Here is a 27745-nt window from a genome sequence, read left to right as displayed (position 1 = left end):
GTCCGGCGCGGGCGATAAAAAACTGCGCCAAAGGTTACCGGAGCACAACGAGACAGTTCTTTTTTTCAAAAATTTTTATTGCACAAGGTGTTAAATCTCGCGTTCTTGCTACGTACATTATATATATTGCGTTTTTAAATATAATTACTACCGGATGCGTCATCCTTAACTCGATTGTTCTTCAAAAAAAGAAGAAAAAAAAACAAGAGGAAAATACTATCCTTCCTGCATCCTGTAATTTACTGCAATTTTTTGTATCTTGAGAAACGCACACGTTTATATGTTTCGTAATATCCGCGAAATTATTATATCTTACACTTTTGCAATTTCGATATAAGTCTCGGAAATTCTTAGAATTTTGAGATATGTTCCCGGAAATGGATATTTAGCGATGATGAAAAATGAAATTAGTAATAAAATGTTTATTTTTTAATGAAGATCAATTTAAGTGAACCTTCGTAAATTCCCCATAATTTTTTCTCGAAAAAGATCTAACATTTTCTCAAATTGTTTCTAGGAAGCACTTCAATTCTATCGCGAAGAACATCATAACTTAAATGTTCTTCACAAGAAACAGCTCAAGAAAACGTTAGATTTTTCGAAAAAAATAAAAGAAAATATGATAATCTCTTACAAAGATCTTTTTAACACAAGTATTAAAATTGATTAAAAAATATTTATTTTAAATGAAGATAAATTTAAATTACAATATTTTTTTTCATTTTACAGAATTGAAACACTTTCTAGAAATAAATAATTGGAAAAAATATTAAATTAAAAAAGAGATTCTTACAAAAGTTTGTTTAACGCAAGTGTTAAAAAATAAAATTAGTAATAAAATGTTTAGTATAATAAAGATTAATTTAAGTGACGATGTTTTTCGTGATAGAATCAAAGTTCTGTTTAGAGACAATTCAAGAAAACGTTAGATTTTTCAGGGGGAAAAAGTGGGAATCTTACAAAGATCTACTTAACACAAATGTTAAAATATAAAAGTGATTAAAAAATTTATTTTAAATGAAGATCAATTTAAGTTACAATATTTTTTTTTATTTTATAGAATTGAAGCATTGTCTACAAATAAATAATTAGAGAAAATATTAAATTTAAAAAATGGGAAGTTTATAAAAGTTTGTTTAACACAAGTGTTAAAAAAATTAAAAAATAAAATTAGTATAATAAAATGTTTACTATGCTGAAGATTAATTTAAGTTATGATGTTCTTCGCGATAGAATTGAAGTGCTTCCTAGAAACAATTCGAGAAAATGTTAGATCTTTTTCGAGAAAAAATTATGGGGAATTTACGAAGGTTCACTTAACGAATATGACGTCATATTAAAGGAACACACATTCGACGCGTCTTGACTTATTGTTAGAGACGTATAAATAAAAGCGCGCTCTCGCGGCTCTCGCGCGCATAGTTACGGTAATTATTTTAATCAATGCCGTAATAAGGATGGTTGCAGACAACCATCGCACACGAACAATCGCTTCTTACATTGCATTAACGAACTGCACAAGAGCTCTTTCCCCCCACGATATACACGTTCATGCTTTATGAACGTATCGCTAACTCACGCTCGCGGAGCAAGAGAAAGAGGGAAAAAGAGATGGCAACGGTTTTGACATGGATGCAAAGTTATGAATGGAACCCGAAGAGGGAGAGAGAAGACGCGTGTTACGTTTTCGTTCGTCCGTTTTTGGGTCAATATATTTAAATACTTTACCCGGGAGTTGGACGGGTTGTGTGTATTTAGTTTTCAGTCCCGAACAGGAATCTTAGTTTATAAACTTTATAACGCGGATCAGTTTTGTTAATGCGGCGATAGTCGGGATAGTCAGGCTCGACGTTAATAGGAGTTAGTTGGTAAGGAATAGTAGGAGGTTTGTTGATTTGGGTGTTTGCTTCTAACTGTTGGAGTTTTTGCGAGAGGTGAAAGAAATCTTGTCGCAAATCAATCGCTTGTTTTATCTGGTATCTGAGCCGTTTGAGCTGTACTCGTTTACCTGCTCTTTTCTTCATGAGAATGTTAAATACGACGGAAGCTCCCAAAATGAACTTAAGGTCGCTACGCAAGGCAGCGACCAGTCCGATTCGCTACGCTCTTCGGCAGCGAAAGGGGTAAGCTCGATTTGAGAGTTATGGTAAATAATTTCATACACCAAGAGCAGTGTTCGTAGGCGCTACACTCTTCGGCAGCGCCGGTTACCAATTCGCTACACTCTTTGTCAGCGAAAAGGCCGTTCCCCGCTCTCGGAGATGTCCTACGTTATATGTAAATTTTACTCGGATCAGATGCCAAATAACTGAGCTTATTGTGGTATTATCAATTACCTTTTATTCTATGAGTGGTTACAAAATTATAAGTCTAAAGTACTGGATTAGTCGTAAGAATAAGGAAACGAAGGATGACAGTCGAAGTTCGCGGAACTATAGTTACGACAAAGGTTTCGTCAAGATTTCAACTGCGATGCACAGCGTTTTTCTAGCCCTATTTATACTCGAAATTTTACCACCTCCATCTATGAATTTTGAAGGAGGGAGGTCCCTTATCTCGGTTTGTTTATAAGATTTTGTTTATAAGGTTTGTTTATAAGGTTTATAAACAACTCTGGCGATCTTGCATATCGGATGTTAGTTTAGGATCTGAGAGCGATGAAAATTTGTCAATACGTGACGATAAGCAAATTCTAGCGATCCCGCGTATCGGATGTTAGTTTGAGTTAAGATAAATCTAACCGAGAGCGATGAAAATTTGTCGGTACGTGACACCTTCCCCCTTAAGTCATACGCGGTACGTTGTGTTCCGCGTATGAATTATAATAAAAACGATGTGCAATCGCGAATACGTGATCTGTAGTAACTAAGATACGATCGAATAGTATAATCTTAATACTAAATTACGCAAAGATAGGAAAAAAAAAAAAATTTGTAGTTTGTATATTAGATATATCGTTAAAGAGTATATAATCTATAATAATTAAGATATAACTGGATAATATAAAAGGAATATAAAATAATTACTAAATATAACTAAATAAGAAGAAAAAAAACTTATAGTTCTACCTTATTTCTTTTCTTTTTTTTTTTTTTTTTTTTTTTTTTTTATAGCCGTGGATATGCACTATGAGATTCTTTGCGGATATCGACTTCTTTCATATTTTGTGTTTCGTTTTTTACAGAAAATTGGCATATGGGAGATTGTGAGAGTTGTGTGTATGGTGTGTTTGTTGTCTGTGTATTTTCTCGTCTGCCCGGATGAGATGAATTTTGTGTTTCTTCTTTCTTCTGATCCTCCTTGTTTTTGGGCACCCCTCGTGCCATGTGAAGTAATAAGTTTGTTACTGAATCCCAAAGTGCTCCGATCAGATGTATTGACCATCCATATATAGTGTGTAATGCATAACCATGCAGCATGGTGTCCACTACTAGTTTTATCGTCCTTATGCAGAAATAAATGCCAATTATGCCTGAAGTTGCGTTGCCAAAGGATAAAAAGGTTCCCCAAATTTTTTTCCAAGCGTTTTCTGTGATTTTGTGTAGAGTGTTTTCGTCCATTAGGTGGGAGAGCGATATTCCTTGTGTTAGTGTAGGTTCTCCTTTCACGCCACGTGCCATAGTGTTTAATATTCCAGCTTTTTCCGCCGGAAACATAATATGATCCCTTAAATTTTCAAGATCTTGATTAGTGTAGATGCCACTGGCAGCCAAAGCTCCAGGATCGCTGTAATGCCAGGTTGGTTTCGTCATTGGTTTCATTATTTCAGGTGTCTTGCTGTATTCGACGTTTGGTGTTATGCGGTACCATCCGTCGTTTAGAAAATACATGGTTGGAAGTATTCTGCTGCACGTGATTTGCGTTCCCGTTTTGAATAATATGTGAGTTCGTGGTGCTAGGAAGTATGTTTCGTTTCCCTTTAATACAGGCAGTTGTTGGTAGCATTCCTGAGTGTGTTGTACTTTTACGTCTACAGGAGTGCATTTAGTGACGTGTACGACTTCTCCAGAAAGCGTTGCCATATATCCTGGCCCTTTCATGATTTGGTAAGCGAAGTCGTCCGGTGATTGAATAGCTAGGCTGAGTGCGTTCTTCATTACTTGACGCTCCAGGTCGCAGCGTTGTTTTAATATGTCGGTGTATAGGTAATTTATTTGTGTGCGGATGTGTTTCTCTACATATACGAATTTTGAGTTAACGTAAGCAAAAATATCTATGTTTTCTACTGCTAATGGTTTTTTACGTACGAAAGATTCTCCTTTAATCATTTCTAAAATTAATAATTTTGGATGTTCTGTTTTAATTAGAGTGTATCCACAAAGAAACTTTTCGCCGATTTGTGTAAGTGCAAAGGTGACATCTTGTGTTGACAAGGAATAAATTATTTGTAGTTTGTCATTCAATTTACTAACCATTTTCTTTGCTTTTCCTTCGTATAGTACATCATAGTGATTAAATTTACAATTATCGTTAGGTATAGTTTCCCAAAAAGTGTATCGTCCTTCAATATCTATGCAATTACCATTTGAATATCTACAACTTGTTCCGGTCTTTAAATGAATTCGGTTTGTTTCGACATTAATCATTGCTTGGTGAGAAGTCAAAGTAATTGTTATTATTCCTTGTACAACTACATTTTGCCATGAACCGTAAGGATCCGAATATTGTGTTCCCGAACATTTTCCGTCGGTTGTTACGGATCCTGCTAAAACGACAGGTCGCGATGTCGTTTGATTTACCTTTTAATCCATTAATTACGTTATTAACATTTATGATAAGTGTTCCGGTTTCATGCATACTTTTACATTGGTCTAGTGTGGTTTCAAATATATATTCCGCGTGCGCGTTGTGTACAGTAGATACGTGTGAATGCATGCCGCAATGATAAACAGTTCTTGAAATTGCAATTTTACATTGGATTACATTTGAAGATTCGAATTTTGATAATTGTAACAATTGTATAGGTATTCCTTCTACATGTGGTTCTATTAGAGGTATGTTACATTTTTCTACGTCTAACAATGATACGGTTGTTATGTTGAGGTTTGCTGTTCCGCAATCGTATCCGATGATTCCATATGTATCGTGGATGAAAAGAATTCCAATGACGGTGAGACAATTTATTGCCCTCATCTGTTTTAAATACAATAGTAAAAGTATCTGATTAGTTGCTTCGAGATTGAAAATGCTTGCGTGGTGCATGTTCAACCTCGTTTTGTTTTTTGTAATTTATTGGAATGAACAATTCTCGATTTTCCCTTAGCAAAAATTTTTATATTCCCGTTAGGTAAAATATCTGTTATGATATGCGGACCTGAATACTGGTCGCCTAATTTCCCTTTCTTTGGCTCGATTAAAAGAAAGACTTGATCATTTATTTGAAATGCTTGAGGATTGATTTTCTTGTCGTAATAATATTTAGATTTTATTTTTGATGCAATTAAACATTCTCGAGCCAATTCTTGTAAGTCGTGAATACTCGTTATTAATTGACACAGATAATCATCGTACGTTCTTTCTTTTACATTATCCGTTATTTCACTGGACGGTTGTCTGGCCAATTTGCCAAATACCAACTCGTACGGAGTATATCCAGTTGATTCATGAATACTGGTGTTATAAGAAAAAGCTGCGTATTCTAATAATTCGTCCCATTCTGTGAATTTGTCTACGTATTGTTTTAGATATTCAACTAGCACCAAATGTGACCGTTCTAAAGCTCCATTAGCTTGTGGATAGAAAGCCGTAGTTTTATATTGTTTGATTTTAAATTGTTTAGCAAATCTTTTCATTAGATTACTCATAAAATTAGTTCCTTGGTCAGTTAAAATTATTTTAGGTGCTCCAAAAATGCAAATGAAATATTTTAATAATGCGTCGGCGACTTGAATCGCGGTTATGGATTTTAAAGGAATGGCGAGGGAAAATTTTGTAAGGTGATCTTGGATTGTTAGGATATAGGAATTTTTTTTGGTTGTTTCAGGTAAGGGTCCTACTATGTCCATTGATATTTTTTCGAAGGAAGAAAACGGTGTGTCAGTAATTAGCATAGGCTGTTTGGTTTTTACTCTGACTAACTTTTTAGTTTGACACTGCAGGCATTGATTTATATAACTTCGAACGTCAGATTTAATATTATTCCAAAAAAAATTTTGCCTGATTCGATTGTAAGTTTTAGTTATTCCCTTGTGTCCACCGATTTTTGATGAATGAGCTTCTTCTATAATATCTTTTCGTCTCTCAACTTCCGGAGTTGCTACTAGTCCGTGACATATTACTAATTTAGTTGAAGTTCCAAGTATTGATTCGCGAATTTGACTTAATATTTCAGCCCAATTTATGTCATCTAGCTCTTTGAATTTTGCTATATTTATTATTTTAATTGAATGTTCCTTTATTATTTTTCGTAACTTAGTTGGAATTTCTAATATCGTATCTCTAGCTACTTTATCTTTAATATTCTCTTTGCAAATAAAAATCAAATGAAATCCATTTCCCTTTTTAATAACTTCAAAGTTCCCTACTTTACCCTCTTTTATTTTTGGTACTATCTTTCGCGTCTGAAGTTGTCTTGACCCTTCGTCACACGGTTTACCGTCCATAGTCAAAAAATATAAATAATTCTCCTTCCTCATAAAAATGTGATCTCGACTATTTATTATACTATGTCTTTGTCCGCGTGTCATTACTCGTTTTTCAGTCTCGTATGTTATTTCGTCTGCATTAAATTCATTGTAAGTCATGTTATTGTCATTGTCATCGTCACTGTCGTTGTTCTCTTCGTCCTTCTCATCTTCGGTTTCTTCGTCGTACTCATCATCAGTAGTAAGGTCGTCTTGATCGTCTCCTGGATCATTGCAGTCATCATGATCTTTGTTGATTTCCGAATTGTTTTTGTCATCCTCGATTGTTTGTGCCAAATCTTCGCAGTCATCTTTAGTTTGATAAATTTCGTTCTGTTCGGTATCTCGTTCTAAATTACTTATGATTTCTAAGAGGTCGAGTGGTATAGTTATTGATGGAATAGGCGCATTCGTGTTATTACTTCCGCTATTATTTTCCGTTTCAGGTAGGAGATCTTGGATGTTATTTCCGATGTCCGACGTCTCGGCATTTTGTAAACATCTAGTATTATCTGATTGATCCGATGGATTATTATGTATTTCTGCATGAATTATGTGCTCGATAAAGGGAGGTTCCTCTAATTCTTTCTTTGTAAATGGAATGCTTTCGCCGTCTGAATTTCCCATGTGACGTGTGTGCATTCCTGTAACTATTGGTTCCGGTTCGTCTCTCATCGTCCCTCTTCTTGGTGAAGCTGGCAAAGGTTTAGGATTAGCATTTCTTCGTCTCGCTTCGTCGTCTTCTGGACATTCTTCAATTTCATCATATGAGGTATGGATCGAGTATATATTTGTCGTAGGATTCCTTGATAAAGCATCTGCGTTGGCATTTATTTTGCCTGGTTTATAAATTATTTCGTAATCGTATTCGGCTAGTTTAATTCTCCATCTTGCTAAACGTGAGGTCGGATCTTTTAATTTGTGAAGCCAAGTTAACGGTTTGTGGTCGGTTATTAGTTTAAATTTCTTACCGTAAAGATAAGGTCGAAAATGTTGTACAGCGTATACTATTGCCAATAATTCTTTTTCTATTGTAGAATAATTTTTCTCGGCGTCATTTAATACTCTTGAAGCATAGCTTATCGGCTGGTCTTTACTTATCTGCCCTTGGCTTAAAATTGCTCCAATTGCAGTTCCGGATGCGTCAGTCGTTAACAGAAAAGGTTTAGTGAAATCGGGATATTGTAATAATATTGGTTCATGACAGAGTGCATTCTTTAGTATTTCGAAATTCTCTTGTTCTCTTTCTTCCCATTTAAAATCATTATCTTTTTTCAATAGATTTGTAAGTGGTTTAGCTATTTTTGAAAATCCTTTAATAAATCTGCGATAATAACCAGCTAATCCAAGAAACTGTTTTACATGTTTTGCATTTTTCGGTATCGGAAAATCTTGTACTGCTTCTACCTTTTTTAAATCTGGGCGGACTCCATTTTCTCCTATTATGTGTCCTAAATAAGTAACTTCTTTTCTTAAAAATTCACACTTGTCCGGTTGTAGTCTTAGATTCGCTTGACGTAATCTCTTAGCTATCTTTTCAAATTTGATTGCGTGTTCGGTGAGGGAGCTCGAGTATATCACTATGTCATCTAAATATACGAAGATTTCGTTTCCTTGTATTCCTGTAAGCACCAAATCCATTAATCTTTGGAAGGTCGCTGGTGCGTTTTTAAGACCGAAAGGCATACGGTCAAATTCGTAATGCCCATGCGGTGTCGAAAATGCCGTTTTATGGCTGTCGTCTGGGTGCATCCGTATCTGGTGGAAGCCCGAAGCCAGGTCAAGGACCGAAAAATACTTAGCACCTCCTAATTGGTCTAGTATTTCTGTTATGTTAGGAAGCGGGTATGCATCGCCTATCGTTTTTTCATTTAGTTCTCGAAAATCCAATACCATCCGCCACCTTTTGTTGCCCTTTGAGTCTGCCTTTTTTGGAACTATCCATACAGGTGTGTTGTATGGAGATTTCGAAGGTTTAATAATTTCTTGCTCCAGTAATTCGTTCACTTGCTTGTTTATTTCGTCTTTATGAATTACAGGGAATCTGTATTGTCGCGTGTGTATCGGAATTTCGTTTGTAGTAGGAAGTCGATGTTCCAAAACATTCGTATGGTTAAGTTTTTCGTCCGGCAAGTGAAAACAGTCGGAATTCTTCTCAATTAATTCTTGAACATGTGATAGCTCTTCGGCATTTAAATGTCCCAATCTTAGCATGTCCATTATTTTATCTTTTCTTTTCTTTTCTTTTATAGTAAAACACGATTTAGAATTTAAGTTTGATTTGGTAGAAATAGAATTAGAATTTGGAATTAGTTTTGAGTTTGAGATCGACTTATATTTTTCACATACGTTTGAATTAGAATTAGAATTAGTAATTGTGCTATTTAAACAGCACGAATTTGAACTTGATTCTAGATTTAAGTAGTCCGACTTTGAATTCGAATTTGTAGTCGAGTCTAAAATTTGACTTTCATTTGTCTCAAACTCATATATTTTAATTGTAGGGATATATACCTTTTCTTCTTCTTCGGTAGTATTTACTACCTGTAGATATGCCTTGGCGTCTCTTACTGTAACTAAGGCATCTCCTAAGTAAACACCTTTTGTTACATTTAAACGTGGAACATATCCTTCTTCTATCTCTGGATTAGCAACCCTAACAAACATTTGTGAAATCGCTCTAGGAGGAATAGTGAAAATTTCTTTTCCTTCAAAAGGTATACAGATATCGTCCCACTCTAATTGATTTCGTTCATAATCGAGTTTCGCATGAAATCTTTTAAAGAAATCTGAACCCAGAATCCCGTTCTGTGGAATCGGAAAATCGTTTTCGACTAGATGGAAAGCGACTGGACATCCTAAGATATCTATCAGTGCCAGCCCTAAGGTGGTCACGTGATGCGTCGTAATTCCGCTCAGTCTTAAGATTTTGTTCCTATCCACGATGGTATCCGTTGTTACAGAATTTTCTTTGATAATGTTGGGCCCTGATCCACTGTCTACCAAAAATTCTATCTCTCCCGTAAAATTTGAGCCTTTTAATTTTACTGATGGAACGTCTTCTGTTCGAGTTATGTTTACTGTTCGGTGATTAACTCTGATTCTTCCGAAATTGCTCTCGCGGGGCGGGTCTTGATGTTTCCCGGGGTCGCCCCTGTCCTCGCGGGAATTTGTTCGTTTCCCTGCATCTGGGGGTTCTGACGAAGATTATTGTTATACATCCGTTTACGACATTCTTCTAATGCATGACCGGGTTTTTTGCAGTATCTACATGTCGCGGTCGCGTTATACGTGGAATTCTGTATGTTCGTATTAGGATTTCGCATCGCAGGCAGTGGTTGCTTGTAATTATTACTATTATTGCTACGGTTGATTTGTGAAAAACCGGATCTATTTGGAATTTCGCTTCTGTTCCCCTGCGGTTTATTTAATTGCCAACACTTGTCCGCTGTGTGTCCCTTTTTATGACAGTACTGACAGATTACGGTCTTGGCTTCTATGCGCCGCACCGGTGTCCCTTTCTCGGTTGTTATGTTTTCGGCGAGAACGACCCGTCTTATCATGTTTACGGTTTCCAGTTCCTTTTCGGCCTCGATCGCGCGGCTCTCAATCTCATTGAACGATCCGTCTTTAGATATTATAATTTCTTTATCCAATCCGCGTAGAAAGCTACTTTTTAAATGTTTATCAATTGAATTTCGAAATTCGGCGCTTATTTGTCCCGTTTCTCGTTTTTGGGCATCAAGTATCCGTTTTCCTAATTCCCGTACGCGATTTGCATATGTAACGACTTTTTCGCCTTTCTTTTGGCATAAATAGGCTAATCGTCCTTGAGCTTCATAAACCGTTTCTCTAGAACCGTATTTCGATCTTAAAAATTCTACTAATTCTTGCATACTATTAAAAGTTTGTCCAAGAATTGATCTATGTGCGTCATCTTTTAATTTATTACGTACTGCGCGAACCAAATTTAGTTCTTGTGATGGCGTTATCATGCTGAGCGCTTCCTCGCAACCTTCGACAAAATATACGAATGGAATATTTCCTCCGTCGTAACTCGGTACTGCCTCTAGTGCATCTCTAATTGAAAAATGTAAATAGTTACCGATAGTTCCCTCTGTTAAAACTGCCGTACCGGGGTTATGTGGTCGCTGATTTTGTGTGTATTGCAATTGTTGAATGGCTTGTTGTTGTTGTACCACCATTCTTCGTAATTCTTGAATTTCTGGATCTTCTGCTCCTCTGTTTCGATCCATTGTTTCGAAGTCCCTGTCGGGAGGCGGCGTACGACTCAATGACATGCTTCCCCCTTTTTTTTTTATCACACAACTTTTAGATATCCCACCGCTGTCACCAAAATGTTACGTTTTCGTTCGTCCGTTTTTGGGTCAATATATTTAAATACTTTACCCGGGAGTTGGACGGGTTGTGTGTATTTAGTTTTCAGTCCCGAACAGGAATCTTAGTTTATAAACTTTATAACGCGGATCAGTTTTGTTAATGCGGCGATAGTCGGGATAGTCAGGCTCGACGTTAATAGGAGTTAGTTGGTAAGGAATAGTAGGAGGTTTGTTGATTTGGGTGTTTGCTTCTAAATGTTGGAGTTTTTGCGAGAGGTGAAAGAAATCTTGTCGCAAATCAATCGCTTGTTTTATCTGGTATCTGAGCCGTTTGAGCTGTACTCGTTTACCTGCTCTTTTCTTCATGAGAATGTTAAATACGACGGAAGCTCCCAAAATGAACTTAAGGTCGCTACGCAAGGCAGCGACCAGTCCGATTCGCTACGCTCTTCGGCAGCGAAAGGGGTAAGCTCGATTTGAGAGTTATGGTAAATAATTTCATACACCAAGAGCAGTGTTCGTAGGCGCTACACTCTTCGGCAGCGCCGGTTACCAATTCGCTACACTCTTTGTCAGCGAAAAGGCCGATCCCCGCTCTCGGAGATGTCCTACGTTATATGTAAATTTTACTCGGATCAGATGCCAAATAACTGAGCTTATTGTGGTATTATCAATTACCTTTTATTCTATGAGTGGTTACAAAATTATAAGTCTAAAGTACTGGATTAGTCGTAAGAATAAGGAAACGAAGGATGACAGTCGAAGTTCGCGGAACTATAGTTACGACAAAGGTTTCGTCAAGATTTCAACTGCGATGCACAGCGTTTTTCTAGCCCTATTTATACTCGAAATTTTACCACCTCCATCTATGAATTTTGAAGGAGGGAGGTCCCTTATCTCGGTTTGTTTATAAGATTTTGTTTATAAGGTTTGTTTATAAGGTTTATAAACAACTCTGGCGATCTTGCATATCGGATGTTAGTTTAGGATCTGAGAGCGATGAAAATTTGTCAATACGTGACGATAAGCAAATTCTAGCGATCCCGCGTATCGGATGTTAGTTTGAGTTAAGATAAATCTAACCGAGAGCGATGAAAATTTGTCGGTACGTGACACGCGCAATGATAGCGCAATGCATGTTTTGCGGTTACGTGTACAACCGCATATAATTTCCGACTATATTATCGGGGGATCATCATATAGAAATTTTTGCTCCCTTGCGGCTTCGCGCGTTTATTAACGTCGTCGGGATTTTTTAACAGGCAAAATTAAACCGAAAGAGTTTACGTTCCCTTTGTCCGATGGATTTTTCTTTCCAGGGGATTCGCATTAAATAAGTACCCCTTCGTCTAACATATACACGGTGTCCCAAAATTAATAGCAACACTTTTAATGCAGGGTGTATATTCCCGGAACTTGGAAAACCTGGAATTCTCAGGGAATTTTTTTTAACTTGAAAAATCCTGGAATACTTATGGAATTTATTTTGAACTCAGAGAATTTTGTTAAAAATTGCTCCTTTGATTTTATTTTTAAATATACTTTTAAAGATAAAATTTATTAGGTTTATGTAAACAGAGTATTTCCTCCCAGGAAAATCCTGGGAATTCTCAGGGAATTTTTTTTACCTTGAAAATTCCTGGAATACTCATGGAACTTGTAACTGTAATGTCAGATTCCTGGGATCATTTGGAGACGATTTTTCCTCAGCGAAAATGTCGGGAGAAGCCATCATTTTTTATATGTTTTCCAATTTTTGCCATCATATATATCTTTTTAACTAACAATAAGCTTTAAATTAAAATTCTATTAAAATAAACTCTACATGAAATTAATAAAAGAATGTGATTTTGTTAATATTTTATTTCCACAAGGCTTGGTTTGCGAAAACCCTTATTTTAAAGGAAAATTATTGATGCCTCGACATTTTCGAAGTTAATTAACTCATATATTAATTTTGGGACACCCTGTATAAGTATAATACGCGGAATCCTGGACAAAGGCAGCTGCTGCCGGGTATTAGTCGCGTTTTGCATAACTATTGCCACTTCGCTGTCCTTTTCTTTCACTTTCGTTGCTAGCGAGAATAAGACGCAATTATTCGCGTCTCGAGACTCCCTCTTTCTCTCTATCTTGCACAAACACTCTGAAAGGGTTGCGTGCATCGCACTCGTCATCCGAGTCATTGAACCGACAAAAGTGGCCTCACAGTTACCTCATATAAATATGTGCAGCCACCCTTCCGTTTTTTTTTTCGTCTCCTTCAAAAGCGCGCAAACGATAATCTCTCGGTTGGTTTCGCGCGAAAAAGAGGGATGCCGTGAAAAAAAGAGAGAGGGAGGGAGGAAGGGGATGGTTAGGTATCTCAAAAACAAGGAAGGCCTTTGTCGGCCCCCGCAAGGGCACAGACGAGGGATATAATGGGGCACGTGTTCGGCCGAGCTGCGCTAATGACACGGTTTCGCCAGAGTTTCTCTCCTTCTCTCTCTCTCTCTCTCTCTCTCTCTCTCGAATCTCACCGCATTGTGTTCCCGCAAACTCTTTCATGCCGCCTCCGCCTCCACCCTCGTCGTTTTCGCCGCATTGTGTCATGAAGGTATATATCTGTGTGTGTGTGTTTGCGTTACATCCGACCTTTGCGCGATTGTCCGAGGGAACTGTCAACGCAAAGTCGATAAAATTTGTGCAGGATAATTGCATTTTTTTCTATAGATGCGTCTATCAGGGTGTATATTCCCGGGAAAATCCTGGGAAACCTGGAATTCTCAGGGAATTTTTTTTATCTTGAAAAATCCTGGAATACTCATGGAACTTGTTTTAAACTTAGGGAATTTTTTAAAAAATTGTACCTTTGATTTTATTTTCAAATATACTTTTAAAGATAAAATTTATTAGGTTTATATAAACAGGGTGTTTACTCCCGGGAAAAACCTGGAATTCTCAGGGAATTTTTTTTATCTTAAAAAATCCTGGAATACTCATGGAACTTGTTTTAAACTTAGGGAATTTAAAAAAATTGTACTTTTGATTTTATTTTCAAATATGTATATTTGTAAAGAATATAAAATTTATTAGGTTTATATAAACAGGGTGTTTACTCTCGGGAAAAACCTGGAAAACTTGGAACTCTCAGGGAATTTTTTTTTACCTTGAAAAATCCTGGAATACTCATGGAATTTATTTTAAACTCAGGGAATTTTTTTAAAAATTGCTCCTTTCGATTTTATTTTTAAATATACTTTTAAGGAATATAAAATTTATTAGGTTTATATAAAGTATATTAAAATATATTTTATTATAAAATATAATATTATATTATTATATTAAACTATATTTTATTTATGTTAAAAAATTATGTTTAATTAAAATAAACTTAATTTAAAATTGTATTTAAAATTTTTTTAAATACTTTAATTTTATCTGGAATTTTGAACAAAAATATCTGAAAAATCATGGAATCCTCAGAGAATTTATTTATAAAATTTAAGTATACACCCTGATCTGATCTTTGTGCGATTGTCCGAGCTAGAGAACTGTCAATGCAAAGTCGATAAAATTTGTTTAGGATAATTAGATTCTTGTCAATCGGGTGCTTCTTCCATAATGTTCTTTTCTGCAATGTGTATAATTCTTCCCTTCTGTATAGTATCAATTATATCTAATCTAACATATTTGTAGGACTTCCCGGAATGTGTCAATTATATCTCTCGTGCTAAACGGACATAAATAACATCATGGACATGTTAGACGTGTGGTGACACTGTTTATGTCAGTCAAACGCGAATTTAGCATATATTTTTTATGAAGTTTATTACCTCTTCTGTCAATGAATGAATGGGTACTGGAAGCAAAGAAAAAAAAGATATGAAAAGGACTTTTAAGAGTTAAGCACAAATATTTGGCGCATCAAAATCGTTTTTAAATTGCTCTTTAATTATTTTGAAAGTAACATAATAAAATGAAACAATAAAAATAAATTTCTCAAAAAGATTCTGATATACAGTGTTTTAAAATAATTAGACAGACAAACTTTGAAGGGAAATGGAAGACTTTAAAATAAATTTTTAATGCTATTTTTCTCTACGACGTTTTTACACGGAGAAAATTTTTTCTTAGAATTTACCTTGAAAATCATAGTAATCGTGGGATAATACGGTATTGGAAGAATTTTATAAGAATTTCTCTAATTAATATTTACCATAACAAAAATAGTAATATGTACATAGTAATATTAATCAAACATATTTTATTGTGGTATAGATATTAATATTATAAAAGGAGACAAATTAAAAAATCACAAACTCATATCTAATATTAGTATTAAAATTAAAATTGTCGTTGTAGAGATAATTAGTATTAACAAAAAAAATGTATTTTGAAGTTTTCTTTCTTCCTTAAGTTTGTCGGTTTAATTTTTTAACGCTAGGTATGTAAATACAAATTTAAATATAAAAAGGATTAGTAAAAGCCAGATACAGATATTAGGTGCAACAAAATTATTTTTAAAATTAATTTTCTTTATATTTATTTTGGCACATAAAATAAGTATAAAAGAATTTTAAAATCATTTTTTATTACCTAGTTCCTTTTCATATTTTATTTTATTTATATACAATACAGTAGTTGTTCAATTTATCATTTTAACAACTTCAAATGTCAAAAATGCGTTGGAACTTTTCTCCAAAATAAAATGCAAAAAGAGCTTTTTTATTCGAAAATGTCCTAATATAATATAACAAGAATGAGAGAATATTTGAGCAGCTGTTATAAAAGAAATCATCACATTATGTAATGTGTCAAAAACATATGATCGGTACCCAGGTACCCTACATCGATGAAAGGGCGGAAAATCATGCATCGGCAGAAGGCCGATAAATATCAAATATTCGGGAGAAAAATCGAGTATCCAGTCTTTGCCTCGCCTTATTTGGACATGTCGACGTGTACATAGACGGTGTATATACGGTACATGTGCGTGTTGCTGCCGTTCGTTTCATTGGCGTTGAACGAACGGACGCTACGCGTCGTTTATCGTGATGTATGTATGTGTGTGTGTATGTTTGTGCATATATGCATCTATGTGCGTGCATGCGGGGAAATCGTGGAACCGTGGCCTGCACGTGTTTACGGTGGCTTCCTCGCAGGTACGAGTGCATAATGGGGCACATTTCAATGGAGGAAAAAGTGCCCCACATCGGGGGACCCCTAACGAGCTCTAAATTCGTGACCGAGCGCCTGCGTAGACCAATAACGAGTATGATGACGTAAATTGTCGTCCTCTCCCTGAAAAAAACATCGCGTACAATTAGTAGACTCGAAATATCTACTCTGAAACGTCTATCTTTGGAACTGACATTTTTTTCCATTAAACTTTGTGCAAATGTCCTTAATGAAGAGGATTAAAGACTCATTAAAATGCATTTCTGCCTTCTCCCCCGGTAATTAAAATATATACGTATAACAAAAGATACGATTACGTAAGGTACATTGATTAATGTAATTGCTGGAAGTTCCGGCAGGCGCGGAAATAACGCCCGTAATTACGACCTGCGGGTTCCCACACCGTGTTCCGGTGTACGGAGTTATAAATGTGCATTTTATTGTGCATTGTGTAATATCGCTATATTACGTATATATAAATTGCGGCCGCAAGCTCGATTTGCATATATAACGATTTGCGCAGAGACACCGGTCAAAGAGAGAAAGAGGGCGATTCTAAGACGTCTCTAAGACGTTTATTGTAATAGGATGAGCGAAAAGGAGGCTCGAGAGATGGGAATTATTTTATAACGGTGCCGTTTCTCTGAAACAAAGCGGAACGTCACTCTCTTTTTTTTTTTTGCTTCTTTCCACACTCGAATACGTGGGAGTCGGAACAACTCGTTAACGTGTCAGCACTCTGGGTTATGGAAAGTAGGATCTCCCTCCTCTAACATGTGTGCTGTACGTAATAATCTAGCTATCAAATCATAGAGATTGTCTAGAGATATACGAGAGACGCGCACGCGTTCGAGGCGGAACAGAGAGTCGCTTAACTAAGATGAAGATGCGAAAAAATCCTAATATAAGAAGAGGGATACTTATAAGAAGACCTAGAAATCCGCGTGGGAATTTTTCCTAGGCAATAACCGGACTCTAATTTTATTTGAGGTTTCCTAACTTTATTTGAGATCCAAGTTAGGGCGCCCACTTTGATCCAAACTCGGGTTGTCATACTTTTTTTTTATCTAGAGCTCTTAATGCTTTCCAAACTTGGAGCAATATAACAATTTTAGCTTGAGCCAATGTTGGCTTTGTAAGTCGAGCCTATAAGATAAAAGGACCACGATAAAAAAAGAACATATTGCTGTCTGAATGAAATTTTAATGAACCCCTTATTGAGTCATTGAAATAACGTGTTAAGTGATGAGGTATTTAGTTAGGCATGCTTAAATCAAAATGTTATGAGAAAAAACATTGCTGACCTAATCAGACCCGAGATAGACTCTAAGCATATAAATAAAAATAATATTAAAAAAAAAGAATCAAAAACCATATCCTAATTAGGTCCTAAATGGGCAAGCCTTATTTTGGATAGGGGGCAACATTGAATATGGGCCGCCCGGATAAATTCGGAAAGACCTAGAAAGCGCGAGGATAGGAATGCGTGTTTGGAGAAAAATTGGTAAAATGTATTTTCGTTCGCGTTTTGCTTCAGTCGTCACGTGGGTGTCGCTGATATACGTCAGATCCGTATCATCAGATTCTTTCGTTTGGTGAACGCTTCTATTTCTGTTTCAGACACGCCTCTATCACCGATGGGGCCTTCGTCGCCGAGTCAGGAAGGTCTATTCACGGATCTTCGGCTTCTGTCCTTGGAGAAGCAGCTCAATATCGAACTGAAGGTAGATAGATGCCGCTAAAGAGGAGAGCCTAACTCTAAACTCTCCTTAACATTTCCAAGATCGCAAGTTGATGATCTGATACACTTCGTGAATGATGACGTCATGCGATATCAGAATTGTCATGTATATTTCTACGAATTGCTGCGCGATATCGGAGGACACTTGATAAGGAGACAATGAGTGTCTCCTCTTAGTAATAATTATCATTAATTCTTTGGGATGATTCAGAATTATCGCATAGCTGTTACGCGCTTTTCCGCAAAGAACTTTGGTAGTTCTTTTCCATTTTTCTTGTATCAGAGCTTGCGTGAATCAGCGCAATATTTTTTCTCTACTAAAAATAATCTCTCGTTATATTATGAATTAGAATAATGCGTTCAACTCTTCCCTTCTTTATTAATGCAAACATTCTTATTGTCTTCGGTCGTGTTAATACAAAAGTTTTGTCTTCAATTATCCTTCTCTCCTTTTTTTTAATGAAATGATACATTTTTGTAACAAATTAATACTAATTTTAATACCACTTTAATGGAAAATGATACATATATAATCTCTTCCCGTTTATATTTGCGACAGGTGAAGCAGGGTGCTGAAAATATGATACAGAGTTTAACGAGCGGCCATCGTGACAAGAAATTGCTACAGGAGGCTCAACAAATGCTAGACGATTCTCGCGCCAAAATCGAGTTCCTACGCATGCGAATAATGAAAGTTCGCCAAGCAAAACAGCAACGAGGCGACGCATTGCCACCGAATGGCGAAGCAACTAGTAACAAAGGTATATATATGTATATATAATGGTACTACATATAATGGTTATTAATATAATATATAATTATTTTAATATATAATTATATTAATATATAAATTACTCCAAAAGAGTGAGATTCCACTCTTTTGGAGTAATTTATATATTAATATAATTATATATTAAAATAATAATTATATATTATATTAATAACTATATTATATATTATATTAATAATGGAGTGAGATCCCACTCCAAGAAATTTAGAGAGATTGATATTTATATATTAATATAATTAATTAAATATTAATCGTGGTGACAATTATATTAATATATTATTAATATTGATATATATATAATTATATTTTAATATATGTATAATATTAATATTTACAACTATATATAAATATATAGTATTATTAATATTGATAATTATATATTAATATATAATATATATGATGGTTGTTATTAATAATTAACGATGGGATTAAGTATCTCATCAAATAGGTTCGAATTTGTTGCATATTTTCGAACTCTTTATAATTATTTCGTCGAAATAACATTACTTTGAAATAAATTCGAACCTCGATAAATTTGGGTTCCCTATAAGTACTAAAAACAAGAGAACTACGTTCAAGTACATTTGAACCTGGTTCAAGTATGTTTGAATCTTTTATAAGATACTTAAGAGAAAGTGGGGTGAATAAGTATGTAAGTAGGATAGGGGGAGTGTGAGTGTGTGGATGTGTAGCAAGTATTATAAATAGATTTTTTTATCTTAGAGTTCGAGGACTACTCGTAAAGATTCGATTCTTCACGAAAGTAGAAGTATTATTTCGATTCATGTAAATAGTCAATTATAATGCTTTCTTGGGATCATTTGGAGACGATTTTTCCTCAGTGAAAATGTCGGCGACATCATCATTTTTTGCATATTCCTAATTTTTGCGTTAATGTATCATTTGTAACAAAACCTTAAATTAAAATTCTATTTTAGTCAAATCTACCTGAAATTAACTGAAGAATGTGATTTTTTTACATTTTATTTTTACAAAATTTAGTTATAGATTTTAGCGAAAAATCCTTTATTTTCAATCGGTTAAAACTTGAAAATTATCGGTGCCTCGACATTTCTTCACTGAGGAAAAATTGTTTTCAAATGACCTGCCACTTAAAGGAAATCCGATGGTTTTAGGATATTTATAAAATACGATTTTTCATGAATATTATACGAAACAAAACTTGATTATTGGATTTGAATTGTATTTTTATGTACATATTCAACTCGATCCTATCTTTATTCCTATTAATAATAATAATTTGCCTCGAACAAAAATATGTGTGTGTTAGAAAAAGAGACAATAGTCGAGAATATTTATACATGTGCTAAAAAAATTTTCTTTTGCAAATCAAATAATTGGCAAAATTTTTTCTGAGATATGCAATAAATTTTAAAAATAAATTAATTAAATTTGTGATATTATATAGATATCTCTTTTCTTTAAAATATGTTGCGTTTATTTAAATATATGAAAATATACACGTGGCAGAAGAAAATTCGGTAAATTATCTCTCGGACATCTCATATTGTCGACTTCGCTTTCTAATTGTTCAACTGACCATATAGTTGAGCTGTATACATTGTCATTGTTAAAACGCCAAGTTTACATGGAACAACGAGAGAAAGAGAGAGATAGAGACAGTAAGCTGACATTTACCGCAGTAATGAAAACTGTTCCAGGATACGCGATACGCGTTCGTATCTCATCCAGGAATTTGTATGCCACGTATTCAATAGTAGAAGTGCACAATGGTGATTTATACATTCATCATTCGTAGTAAATGACATTTCTTGGAAGGAAACGCTTTGTTGCCAGAAGGATATATTCGTTACGCGCGCGTAATGGCTCATTTTTTCCATTACATAAAGTTACACGTGGGTGGTAGATACACGCGTTATATAAGAAAGATAATCGCGAAACAGATGAAAGAATGCGCTTTGTACGAGTATTATTGTAGTTTGCAGGGTTGGGTAAATTAATAATTTTTTTAAATCAAGTTAAATTGAAGTCAGTTGCTGTTATACAATTAATTTAATTAAGTTAAAAGTTTGCATGAACACAAAATTAATTCAGTTAAAGTTAAGTTAAGATTAAATTAACTGAAGTTAAATCAAAAGTTAATTTTTATTTGTATATATTTTTGCACGCATATTTTAATTTGATTTTTTTTTAATTATAATATTACTGATATTTAATTTTTTAATTTATTCAATGATATTAAAATGTGTCTTATATTATAATATAAATAAAATCAATTATAATATGCATATATATATAATTCTATCTTTAATTTTATACCTAATTATAATATTGTAATATACATATAAAATTTGAATACTAAATATTACTGTCATGCAGGATTGAATAAGTTAATGATTTTTTTCAACTAAGTTAAGTTAAAGTTAGTTGCTTGTAAAATTAATTAAGTTAAGTTAAAAGTTTGCACGAACAAAAAATTAACTCATTGTCAGTTAACGTTAAGTTAAAATTAAATTAACTGAAATTAAATCAAAAGTTAATTTTTAAAAACATTATATTAAGTTAGAATTTTGTTTTTTAATTCTTTTAAAATTTATAATAATAAATATCAAAGAAATTTTGATATTTATATAGAAATATATTTTTTGTATTTACAACTAATGACAAATGAACATAAAAATTAATAATACTTTTATTTAAAAAATAACTAGTTTGAAGTTAAAAATTTGAACTAGTTATTAGTTAAACCCTGGTAGTTTGTAATGCAATTTTGTGTAACGAATTTGTAATGTAAAGTAATAAACGTAATAATATACTTATAGATAGGTACGAGCCCAGTTTGGAGCTCGCGTTGGAGGAGAGGGTGGAAGAACTACGGCATCGATTACGAATAGAGGCAGCTGTCGTGGAAGGTGCCAAGAACGTGATACGTCTTTTACAAAGTGCCAGAGTCGCTGATAAGAAGGCTTTAACCGAGGTAGGTTCGATTTATCTTCTTCCCAATTTTGCTGTGTGTCGAAGAAAGGAGCAGAAGCGGAAGAATCCGGAAATCTCTGCGCGCATATATGTTGCACCAAAGGAAACCATTTACGTCACACACTTCTCTGACACAGCTGTTTCGAAACGATAATAATGTGGAAACTGTCTGTGCGACTTTACCGCTCTTCGGTGAAAAGATCTTATAATGCGCGGACAATTGCTGCTTCTAACACGACATTTATGTCTTTTTTAAGAAGTGACAGATACTACATATGTATAAGAATATCCCACTGTTTTACTGGTCAAATCTAAAATATGTATAATTATATGTACCTATATAATATTTATATTTAATTGTATTTATATACTATGCATATATTTATATAGAAGATATTTTTTTAGTTAATAATAAGTTTATAATTTTATAGAAATTACTATATACACATATTTTTGTTTTCTTTTATTATTATAATAAGAATTATTGTCCTTTTCCTTTTTATATGGATGCTATAGAAGAGAAAAGAATAATAATTAATAGAAATATATTGTATAGTGATTTTTAAAATTACAAACTTATAATTAATTATAAAGAAAAATATTTTCTATGCAAAAAATATTTTTTATAAAAATATAAACTTATTTAATTAACTAGAGAAAATATTTTGTATAATGAAAAATCTTTTCTTTTATTAAGATGTAACATGTATATGTGTAAATTTTAATAAAAATTTGATATACATATATATGTATAAGATATACATCTTAAAAGAGAAAAGTAATTTTCGAATAAAACAGTGTAATATTTTTGTATCTCTGCCTAACGTCATAACATCATAATAATATACGTACATAATAATTTTCATAAATTATTAAATTCTTTAATTCAAAAAATAATTTTTCTTTTTTATTTTAATTCTGTTTAATAAAGAAAATTAATTTTTGATACATGTACAATAATTGATAATTTTATAGAAATTTATATATTTTATACAAATTCTCAAACTTAAAAATTTACAATTAATAGAAGCAAATTCCTCGACAAACAGTCATTCATCGATAATTGAATGATCTTTGGAGACTGATTATTTTTTCGCGCGAGATGTCGGCGATGAGAGAGCGTTTTTCGCCGGATGCGCTTTCGGCTACGACTCCTCTCGTCGACAGCCGGGATTGCGACGTCGGCAGTGTAGAACGTGTCGACGTGGACCCTGTCGGAGAGTCGGTGGCGACTCTATACGCGCCTCTCTCAAAATAGAGTCCTCCCCCGTGCCACCCCGCCGTACATCTCGTGACGCCTTTTCGGGTCGCGCTTAGTTACCGTCTCCCGAGGAGGAACTGGTATCGTTATCCAGTATCCAGCGGGAGCATCCCGCGATAAACCGACGACATGTGTGCACCGGTGGACCGCGAGAGAGAGAAGAGGAAAATGGAGCATATACGTGACTTCTTCGTTCAGGAAGATATCCATCGCTTATTCGGATAATCACGGATCCATCAACTCTTCTACGATCTAAAAACTGGGAAAAGCCGTCCACGAGTGTCTCCCCGGCTCTGTTTTTCAAGAAAACTGATGTCTGCTCCGCAAAATCAGCTTCAGCTGTCAGCAGGCCTTTATATGGTACATCTCTGACGGAGTCATGTGTGAATTATTCGGAGAAATCGGGGATTATGTAGGTGCGAGAGATTATTTCCCATTCACAAGGATCAGCTCGAGGACCGAATTGTCAGCCAGATTTGATCGCAACGCATTTTCGTGGCATCCGACTGACTCGATGACTGCTGTGCATGTATCATAGTTATTGCGCGCGATGATTATTGCGTCGGTGGTAGCCGAAAAGTGCTGTCTTATTCCAGATATGTATTCTTAGTGCGACTGTACGTTGCGCTCCAAATTTATATCGTGCTAATTATACGCGTCTCGTCGCTCAGTTTGTTACCTTACGAGTGAGAGTGAGAGAGAGAGACTTGCTAGATGGTTGGAACAATTGCGGAAGTTATTGTGTAACTCGCAAACGTCGAACCGACAGGTCACGAGGATTATCTAATACGAAGAAGGATGGACAGGGTTGGATGGACAGTTCGATGAATCCGACTCTTCTCAAAGTCGAAACTTCGCGACGTTGAAGCGAAAAGAAGCTATTCGTGCTATATAGTTGTAGTTCTTGAATATACGGAAATCCGAAAATAGATCGAGTGCCAGCGATATGCAATATCATCAGTATTGCCATCCTTCCCGGAAAAACTCTGCTACGGACGAGACTGTAGCGCGAACATGACTCAACTCGAAGAGACGTCATTATATAAGCTCTCTCTTCCATGTAGCATGGAACAAGATAATCAGATGAACGGCCTCAAGTGTCATCCGTGATCATCAGCTGAACTCTGTGTAGGAAAAAAGAGAGACTACAAATCCATGAACAGAAGAAGGCTAGGAAACCAGATGATCGTCATCTGACGGAGGACGAGAAGAAGAGGACGAATGATTCCAAGTTTCAAATGTTATCCGTGATCATCAGCTGAACTCTGTGTAGGGAAAAAGAGAGGGACTACAAATCCATGAATAGGAGAAGGACGAGGGAACCAGATCATCGTCACCTAACAGAGGACAAAAAGAAGAAGAGGGCGGATGATTTCCTGGAATTGCAGACCGATCATGTCCCGAGGCGAAGGTTGAGACAAAGGAGAGGCGCGAAATGTACGGACGTTGTGACAATTCGGCGAGCCAGGGTGGCACGAATGATCAATCAGCGCCACCGTGGCTGGTCCGCGCCGAAGTTACCATCCGTCATGGGGACACGGTGACCTCCGAGACCGTGCAAATGCCACCGGGTACTACCACGACCGCGGACGCAGGCGGCATCCGCATGATATGTCGTTGGAACACGAGCGAGCCGTCCAGCACGTTGCCGCCGTCGAGCGCCACCGATTCTAGGTTGCCGTCATCCTCCGGCGGTTTCGGCTTCCAACGGGGAAACATCCTGTTCACGTCCACGCCGCCCGAGAGGCCGTCCTCGAAGTCGGACGACAGAGCCTACACCCTACCCCGTTCGAGTTCGTCGGGCAACAACGACTCCGGCTACAACAGCGAACGATTCTCATCGTCGCGCGCTTATTCCAGCCTGCCTACGCGACGTTCGTCGCAGCAACAGTACGATCGTCGGTGCAAGAGCACCTGCAGGATCGTTCTCTCCACCGCGAATCCCGAGAAGATCGCGAGTTCCCCGGAATCCGTCGACTTCTGCCACAGGAAACCCTCCTCGTATCAGCAACGCTGTCACCAGTTCTTTCAACGCGGTCATCAGTTCAGCGCGGTTCCGGAAGTCTGCGAGGACTGCGCGGAGGGACGTGCGTCCAGCGCCTTCACTACTCACTTTTGCACCCGCGTTGCGGAAAAGACCACTGCGAGCAGCCAACAGGCCGCTACGATTAGCAAAGACGCGGCCTCGCAAACCACCGACGTCGAGTCCGTGCGCTCCTCGTCGACCGTCAAGAGTGGCAGAATTGGGAGGAAATCGGGCGCTGGTGGTGCCCAGAAATCTAACGAGCAGAGAAAGGAGGTAAGCGAGTCGTCATCAGACGTCAAAATGACGTCGATGACGTCATTTGACGTTTAATGACGTCAGTTTGACATCGATGACGTCATTTGACGTTTAATGACGTCGATGACGTCATTTGACGTTTAATGACGTCTGTTTGACGTCTTTTGACGTCAGTATACTACTTTAGAGATTATCGATCGATTATCTTCTCGTTTTTCAACAGCAAATCAGATCGCCTCCAGCGTCAGTTGGGACCACCAGTTCCGCTCCTCCCGTGGACGCGGAAAAGTCGGACTCTTCGACGAAAGAGGACAGCAGCGGCAAGCGCAAGTCGCGGACGGTACACATCGACGTGTACTGCACAGGATCCGACGACGACGCCAGCACGGATAATAATAATACGAGCAGCGAGGACGAGGAGGACGAGCGCGGTACACCTATGACGGTCTTCGAGAATGAGGACGTCAAGGTCACCCACAGCCAGGCGACAAGCAGCTTGCCGCGGGGATTTCAGGACGCGAAGGCGTTCCTGAAGCGCAGCGCCGAACGACGATGCGCCAGTTTTCGAAACGCGCCGATGAGGATGCCCTCGTTGGCCAGTTCGAGGGGCTACGACAGCGACGAGGTGCTGAGCTCCCTCTATCCTTCGCGATTCAGCTCCTACAGCGGGATACGGGATCTCGACTCCGCTCCCTGGTCCGCCGCCTCGTCCAGCACGGCTCTTTCCCCGTGCGACTCAACGACCATGACCTCGTCGAAGGACACCTTTTCGGATATTGAGTCCCTGATTCGCAGCAAACCCGGCTTGACGTCCTGCGACAGCTTCGAATACGCCAACTCCGCGGATCGCGATCGAATACGCAGGATGGATAAGTCGGCGAAGGAGAAGGGCGACGAGAGGAAGAGGACCTGGCGGTCCCCGCAGATCGAGCGGAAGCACCTGCTGCAGAACAGGAAGATGAGGGAGTACCTGGAGAAGCACGAGATAGGTTGGTCGTCCGGAGAGAGCGAGAATTCCGAGGACGAGGACGAAACGGTCGGCTGGAACTTCGTGGCTGGCGACGACAGGTCGCTCGCGAAGAGAGACTCGATCGTGCGAGGAGTCCGCAAGGATCCAACCGAGAATTCCAACGCGACGCCCGCCAACTATGTTCCCTACTCTAATGTTCTCCGCGATCGCATCGGTCCCTTCGGGTCGAAGAGCCCGTCTCCGCTCCCTTCGACCATACCCTCCCGCGTAACGTCACCCTTCGCCGCGCCGTACGGAGAGAGAACCGATCATATCGTGAAGGCCTCGAGATTCGGGACGGTGATCCGAGCATTTCGCAAGCCCGGTCATCATATCGGGCCGTCGAAGAATCCGACGTGCACGTGCGAACACTGCCGAAGGTACTTCGAGGAGAGTGGGACAAGAGGTCGGGCTTATTCGTTGAGCGAACTCGAACGTCATCCAGTATTCAAGTTGCGAAAAGAGTGACACTTCTGACGTTTCGCAATTAGCTGTTACCATTTTGAAATGTATCGATTCTTTTTCGAGCTTTCCATTTTGTTTATTTATATTGTAAGGTATTTGTAAGCGATTATTAAGCAAACTGCGTTCCATCATTCGCGATTATTGAAGGACACCGCATCAAATTCATAAGATTTTGGCTTTCCGTGCGAAATTGATCATTTTATATGATTAATACGGGATTTTTGAACCTATATAAAATCCTAGGTGAAATAAAATCAGCTGATTTTCTCACATGTGTAACTTATGACTTGCTGAACAAAAAATGTAATAGGCTAAATAATAGATGGTTATAGCCAGTTGGACACGAAAAATTAGGATTTTGTGAGTTATTTGAACTGTAACTCAATAACGATCGAATATTTAGCTTTAAGGCTGTCACATCTTTTATTCAGCAAATTATATGAGGAAACAGCCAATTCCACCGAAAATCAAAATTCTATGTATTTGGTGCGGGATTCTTTGTATATGTGATTTGTGTGTTTAATTTATATTCCGTATGTTATAGCTTTTTTAAAATTTAAATTATTACAAAAGAGCTGTTAAACACATTCTGTGCTGGAAATTGAGCATTTATATAAATTAACAAGGATGTATACATCGATTGCGCTGTTAATAAATATTAATTATGTTGGATATCATGCTTATGTGTCTATATATGTAATTATATTCCCTGTCAGCATTAAATATATTAAAATATTATTTTACGTGTAAAAGGATATTTTGTGATACACATTTTAATTATTATAGGCCCAGGCGAGCCTCGCGGAATCCAGTAGAAAATTGGACCTGCTCAGACTGTCCCTTGAACTCAGAAGGCAAGAGCTACCACCTGACAGCGGCACCGCGGCACAATTAAAGAGAGAATTAGCTAGCGTACAATCAGCCAGTCCGGTTCCTGTTACTTATACATCGTTGCAACCCTTCCGCGGTCCCCTGGAAGGCAAAACCACTATACCAGCTTCAGTATCGAGATGCGCCGCTGTGACGGGACAATTAGAGGTACGTTGAATTGGAAAGTGTAATGAAATAAGTGATGATAATTGATTTTCTCTGACATATGTCGCGATTTGTGGTTTTA

The 27745-nt window shown here is 36.9% G+C and overlaps 2 protein-coding genes across 4 annotated transcripts in view; both read left to right on the top strand.

The window, feature by feature from the left end:
- Pkn (serine/threonine-protein kinase N) overlaps positions 1–27745 on the top strand; it is a 59387-nt gene that overhangs the window by 21238 nt on the left and 10404 nt on the right. For all 3 annotated transcript variants that reach the window (XM_029301057.2, XM_029301047.2, XM_029301064.2), the window contains exons 4-7: positions 17744–17847; positions 18424–18625; positions 21459–21613; positions 27415–27666. In XM_029301057.2, coding sequence (XP_029156890.2) covers positions 17744–17847; positions 18424–18625; positions 21459–21613; positions 27415–27666 — 713 coding nt within the window. The remainder of the gene's footprint in view (positions 1–17743; positions 17848–18423; positions 18626–21458; positions 21614–27414; positions 27667–27745) is intronic.
- LOC114929504 (uncharacterized) lies at positions 22640–27300 on the top strand. Its single transcript, XM_029301074.2, has 2 exons — positions 22640–25172; positions 25378–27300. The coding sequence occupies exons 1-2, from the start codon at positions 24309–24311 to the stop codon at positions 26629–26631; spliced, it is 2118 nt and encodes a 705-aa protein (XP_029156907.1). The 5' UTR covers positions 22640–24308; the 3' UTR covers positions 26632–27300.

The sequence above is a fragment of the Nylanderia fulva genome, unplaced genomic scaffold, assembly GCF_048542155.1.
Source record: "Nylanderia fulva isolate GAGA-0341 unplaced genomic scaffold, ASM4854215v1 Scaffold44, whole genome shotgun sequence".
Classification (NCBI taxonomy): Eukaryota; Metazoa; Arthropoda; class Insecta; order Hymenoptera; family Formicidae; genus Nylanderia; species Nylanderia fulva.
This window is presented reverse-complemented; position numbering and strand designations above follow the sequence as displayed.